Source organism: Salmo trutta, chromosome 23 (genome assembly GCF_901001165.1).
Source record: "Salmo trutta chromosome 23, fSalTru1.1, whole genome shotgun sequence".
Classification (NCBI taxonomy): Eukaryota; Metazoa; Chordata; class Actinopteri; order Salmoniformes; family Salmonidae; genus Salmo; species Salmo trutta.
Window position 1 is genome coordinate 4,538,676 of NC_042979.1, and position 6,160 is coordinate 4,544,835.

Below are 6,160 nucleotides of genomic sequence, written 5' to 3' on the forward strand. Positions count from 1 at the left end.
ATGCATCAAATTGTATGCGTAGACTTGACAGAAAGTAGCAGAATGTGAATGTTGAATTTTTGTTGCACACATATCCAGTATAACAATGTGGGATTACATAATAAAAACAGTTTAATTGTATCATTTCTTTACATTTTGTATTCATTTATTTGCCAAGTATATTATTTATTCGATGACATCCACAAATTAATTGTGACAGCCTATAATATAATTTACCTCCAAAATGCAGTTTTGGAGCAAAATGCAATAATAAATAGTCAAGATAGCAGAGTAGGCTCTTTCAACAATGAGACCAACGTTGAGGAAGGTGGTCTTGATCGCGCTGTTGGGCGGGGACCAGCCCCACTGAAAGCGCATAACTGTGTGGATCCAGAGATGGTTAAAGCAGGCAGGGGAGTTCCACCGTCTCATTCAAGAGCTTCGACTGTTTGGAGAGAAATTCCGAAGTTACTTTCATCTGGGCCGAAGCCAGTTCGATCACCTGCTCCAGATGGCTGAAGCCAGGATCGCTCGGATGGATACCAACTACCGGGAGTCCATCAGCCCAGTTGAACGCCTGGCGATGTGTCTCCGGTAAGCTACATTCTAGTACATTTTTAAAGCCTTTGATACCATAATTTATTTATATTTGATACATTGTTTTTATGTTCAACCTAGCTAGCTAAAGGGCTCTCTAGTTAATATTCCCTATTTGATATCAGATGTACTTTTACAGAATGTTCATTAGGACTATAACTTTTCCCAAAGTTGGTTTATAATCTTTTTTTTAATAACGCAATGTTACCAAATGAAAAGAAAGATGAGGTGCCTTCTGCCCTGATAAGTCGCTCTGGATAAGAGCGTCTGCTAAATTACTTAAATGTAAATGTAATGAAGGTAGGCTAGTCTTCTCCAGGACCCATTGTTGATCAAGACAGTTACAGTCAGTCATTCATTCATTCATTACATTCTTATTGGACTCACATACACTCTTAGAGAAAAAGGTTCCAAGTGTCCTTCTGCTTTCCCCATAGGATAACCATTTTTGGTTCCAGGTATAATAACCCTTTGGGGAAAATGTTATACATGGAACCCAATAGGGTTCTACTTGGAACCAAAAGAGATCTCCTATGGGGACAGCCGGAGAACCCTTTTAAGTAGATAGTACCATTCTTTCTAAGAGTAGAGTTGGCCTGGGCTACAGTTTAATGATATAGCCATAGACTGAATTGGACTGTTTCAAGGCATTGTTAATGATGGTTGATGAGTATTACAATATAATTAGTAGAGCATAATAAACTGTAATGAGGTAGAATATGTGGGTGGAATTCAAGTTACACACAATATTGACCATTATTTTGAATTATATTACAGATTCTTGGCGACAGGGGACTCCTACAGGACCGTACGGTTGGACGGTCCACGGTGGCAGGCATTGTCCCCTCTGTGGCACAAGCCATTTGGGACTGTCTGGTTGGTGAATACATGCCTGTCCCCAAGGAGGAAGGCTGGAGGGCCGTCGCTGCCGAGTTCCTGGAGAGGTGGAATTTCCCCAACTGTCTTGGCTCCATTGACGGGAAACATGTAGTTAACCAGGCTCCACCGTGCTCAGGTTCGCAATTCTACAACTACAAGGGTACATATTCAGTTGTACTCCTGGCTGTTGTAGATGCCTTCTACTGTTTCCGTGTTGTCGATGTTGGTGCTTACGGCAAGGGAAGTGATGGCGGGACCCTCCGGGACTCTGCCTTCAGCCAGGCACTTCAGGATGGCACCCTGGAGATTCCACAACCTGCATCGCTCCCTGGGGCTGAAGACCTGGGACCTGTTCCCCACGTCTTCGTCGGCGACGAGGCCTTCCCTTTAAGACCCAACCTCCTGAGGCCCTACGCTGGACGCCAGCTGCCATTGCCAAAGCCTGTAAGGATCTTTAACAAACGACTGTCCAGGGCAAGGTTAGTTGTTGAATGCGCCTTTGGGATTCTGGCAGCCCGGTGGAGAATGTATCGGAGAGTGCTTGGTCTCAGCACCTCAAATGTCGATGCCTGCGTGAAGGCCACATGTGTTCTCCACAACTACCTGCGGAGGTCATTCCAGGAGCCGCTCCGGATGGAGATGGGCACGCCAAATGGTCACCTACCTGATGTCACCAGGGCAGGTGCCAACAACGCCCCCAGACAGGCACTCCAGGTGAGGGAGAAGCTGACCACCTACTTCTCATCGCCAGCAGGTGAAGTCCAATGGCAGTATGCCGTGGAGTGAAACAGCTCTTTTAAGAGCCCCCTAACGCAAAGGTTATTTTAAGAACCATCCAACATTGTCCATAAAATAGAATTTTTTCCCCAGATTACTTTATGTATCATTGTCTCTCTTCATTTGGAAGCTATATTTAAGTGACATTTGGGAGTAAAGACCACACCTTAAAACCCCTTCCCTCTCTCATTAACGTCAGTATTATACACACCCGGCATGGTACATCAGGTGAGCAGGAGCACTAATTAAGGTTATACGACATACAGTTAGTATGATAACTAAGGGAAAGGGTAACCTAGGGTCCATACAAATAGTACAGTTTACCACCATGTTCACTGGCCTGACAAAATACAGGTGGGAAAAAAAACAAATTAGGAAGAGAATGTGTTTTTACTTTCATCTTGTCTTAGATCTGCAAAGGTGTAGGGAAGAGATAAGCAGATTAAGTCTAAATGAGATATTAATAAACAACTGAAAATGAAAACATAATTTAATAAGTATTCAAGTACAGGAAAGAACATGACAGGTATGTGTGTTGTACATTTTTTTAAAAGAATACAACTATTGAAAGAGGTGTGTGTGCGTGTAAACATTTTTTTTTAAATGTATATCTAGCCTGTAATCTGTAAGAGAACAACAAGAGCATGTATTTTTTGGCACAACTGCAGACAGATACATGGACTACTCATAAAGCCTAGACGTAGTAGAGGAACTGCAGACAGATACAGGGACTACTCATAAAGCCTGGACGTAGTAGGGGAACTGCAGACAGATACAGGGACTACTCATAAAGCCTAGACGTAGTAGGGGAACTGCAGACAGATACAGGGACTACTCATAAAGCCTAGACGTAGTAGGGGAACTGCAGACAGATACAGGGACTACTCATAAAGCCTAGACATAGTAGAGGAACTTCAGACAGATACAGGGACTACTCATAAAGCCTAGACGTAGTAGGGGAACTGCAGACAGATACAGGGACTACTCATAAAGCCTAGACGTAGTAGGGGAAATTCAGACAGATACAGGGACTACTCATAAAGCCTAGACGTAGTAGGGGAACTGCAGACAGATACAGGGACTACTCATAAAGCCTAGACGTAGTAGAGGAACTGCAGACAGATACAGGGACTACTCATAAAGCCTAGACGTAGTAGGGGAACTGCAGACAGATACAGGGACTACTCATAAAGCCTAGACGTAGTAGGGGAACTTCAGACAGATACAGGGACTACTCATAAAGCCTAGACGTAGTAGGGGAACTGCAGACAGATACAGGGACTACTCATAAAGCCTAGACGTAGTAGGGGAACTGCAGACAGATACAGGGACTACTCATAAAGCCTAGACGTAGTAGGGGAACTGCAGACAGATACAGGGACTACTCATAAAGCCTAGACGTAGTAGAGGAACTGCAGACAGATACAGGGACTACTCATAAAGCCTAGACGTAGTAGGGGAACTGCAGACAGATACAGGGACTACTCATAAAGTCTAGACGTAGTAGGGGAACTGCAGACAGATACAGGGACTACTCATAAAGCCTAGACGTAGTAGAGGAACTGCAGACAGATACAGGGACTACTCATAAAGCCTAGACGTAGTAGGGGAACTGCAGACAGATACAGGGACTACTCATAAAGCCTAACAGTGCGGTAAAGTTGGTATTACTCGCTGTTTACTCATGGAATTTGTATTTCAGAGATAAAGATGAATATGACAGGCAAATATTTAGACAGTAAACTGTTGTTTTGGGATATTTTCTAACCTAGAAACAACAGCTGTATATTTGCCTCATATTAATACTTTGATCTGAAATACCAATTAGCCTACATGAGTATACTGTAAAGAATTACCTACTTCACTGTTGCAATACTTATGACACTACCTGTGATGTAGAGAAGAGAAAAAAATGTACCATTGAACTCGGCTTCGAAAAGCAGCTGATACAATTTAACCTTGACTGCTGCTTTTCTTTGCTGAGGCAGCTTCTTCAGTGTTGGCACCAGGCTCATGGCAAAGAGGGTCTCTTCATCCTCCTTCCTGTGAGCATCAGCTTGGGCTGCATCCCTCTCGACGGCTTGGAGGAGCCTCTACTGAAATGAGTTGAGTGGATCTGGGGGCTGGTACCTCCGATGACGCCTGGTGTGACGTTGTTCCTCTTCGTTTCTCTCTCTGTTTCTCTCCTCGTTTGTCTCCACGGCCACATCCTGTTCAACAAGGTCCTCAGTGGTCACTTCCGTGAGGTTCATAATAATCTCAGGTGGTCCTAGATCCAGAGGTGCTTCCTCCATTTCATCCTCTTCCATGGCTGCACCGGTGGTGGTCATACTTGTGGATGATGTAGACGTTGTAGAGGGTCTCGCTGCACCGGTGGAGGCGATGGTCGCACTTGTAGATGACGTTGAGGGTCTTGATGCACCGGTGGCACCCACACTTGTGGATGACGTAGTAGAGGATCTGGCTGTAAAATTGCCACTCGTTGCCATAGGCACAATAAATGGATCCAGAAAAGACTGTAGCAGAAGCGCCAAGGCTGCTGGCCTGAAGCTGCTGACCCAGACCTCTTCTTCTCTTTCTCTGCCCTTCTCTCTCTTTGATACCTGTCTCTGAGTCCTCTCCACTTCCTCCTACAGTCTTCTTTTACACAGACATGAACATGATAAGCCAAACCATTACCTAGCATAACTATACTTATTAGATAGCTATCATGGACATGTCACCTACTGTTCACACACACACGGTTATCTGACCAAATTATCAGGGGTACAGTAGTATCTACCATTTCTATTACTATTTATTTGACATACACAATCACACTCTTTCAAACATGATTATCAGGAGTAGTAACTAGCATAATTTATATGACTATTTCTTTCACACACACACACCTCATTGGCTAGGTTAGCTAACGTTAACTAGCCACATCTAGCATAAGCTCACTACTAAACTGACCTGGCAATCCTACTATCGTGGACACTTGTCTCCAAGCAGCATTTTTTTGTGTTTATGTCCCTGTAGCTGTCAGCAGTTGTGTCAAAAAGGAATAAGGAATAAGGATACGGATAGCCTACAGTAGATGTCACTAGGTAGGACAGGAATAAGGATACGGATAGCCTACAGTAGATGTCACTAGCTAGGACAGGGATAAGGATACGGATAGTCTACAGTAGATGTCAGTAGCTAGGACAGGAATAAGGATACGGATAGCCTACAGTATATGTCACTAGCTAGGACAGGGATAAGGATACGGATAGCCTACAGTAGATGTCACTAGCTAGGACAGGAATAAGGATACGGATAGCCTTCAGTAGATGTCACTAGCTAGGACAGGAATAAGGATACGGATAGCCTACAGTAGATGTCACTAGCTAGGACAGGAATAAGGATACGGATAGCCTGCAGTAGATGTCACTAGCTAGGACAGGAATAAGGATACGGATAGCCTACAGTAGATGTCACTAGGTAGGACAGGAATAAGGATACGGATAGCCTACAGTAGATGTCACTAGGTAGGACAGGAATAAGGATACGGATAGCCTACAGTAGATGTCACTAGCTAGGACAGGGATAAGGATACGGATAGCCTACAGTAGATGTCACTAGCTAGGACAGGAATAAGGATACGGATAGCCTACAGTAGATGTCACTAGGTAGGACAGGAATAAGGATACGGATAGCCTACAGTAGATGTCACTAGCTAGGACAGGAATAAGGATACGGATAGCCTACAGTAGATGTCACTAGCTAGGACAGGGATAAGGATACGGATAGCCTACAGTAGATGTCACTAGCTAGGACAGGAATAAGGATACGGATAGCCTACAGTAGATGTCACTAGCTAGGACAGGAATAAGGATACGGATAGCCTACAGTAGATGTCACTAGCTAGGACAGGAATAAGGATACGGATAGCCTACAGTAGATG

The 6,160-nt window shown here is 44.1% G+C and overlaps 1 protein-coding gene across 1 annotated transcript; it reads left to right on the top strand.

Moving 5' to 3' along the window:
- The first annotated feature begins 373 nt into the window (after window positions 1-373).
- On the top strand, window positions 374-2,405 carry LOC115160205 (protein ALP1-like). The gene is made up of 2 exons (XM_029710601.1): window positions 374-573; window positions 1,354-2,405. The coding sequence occupies exon 2, from the start codon at window positions 1,465-1,467 to the stop codon at window positions 2,239-2,241; it is 777 nt and encodes a 258-aa protein (XP_029566461.1). The 5' UTR covers window positions 374-573; window positions 1,354-1,464; the 3' UTR covers window positions 2,242-2,405.
- The last annotated feature ends 3,755 nt before the right edge of the window (window positions 2,406-6,160 follow it).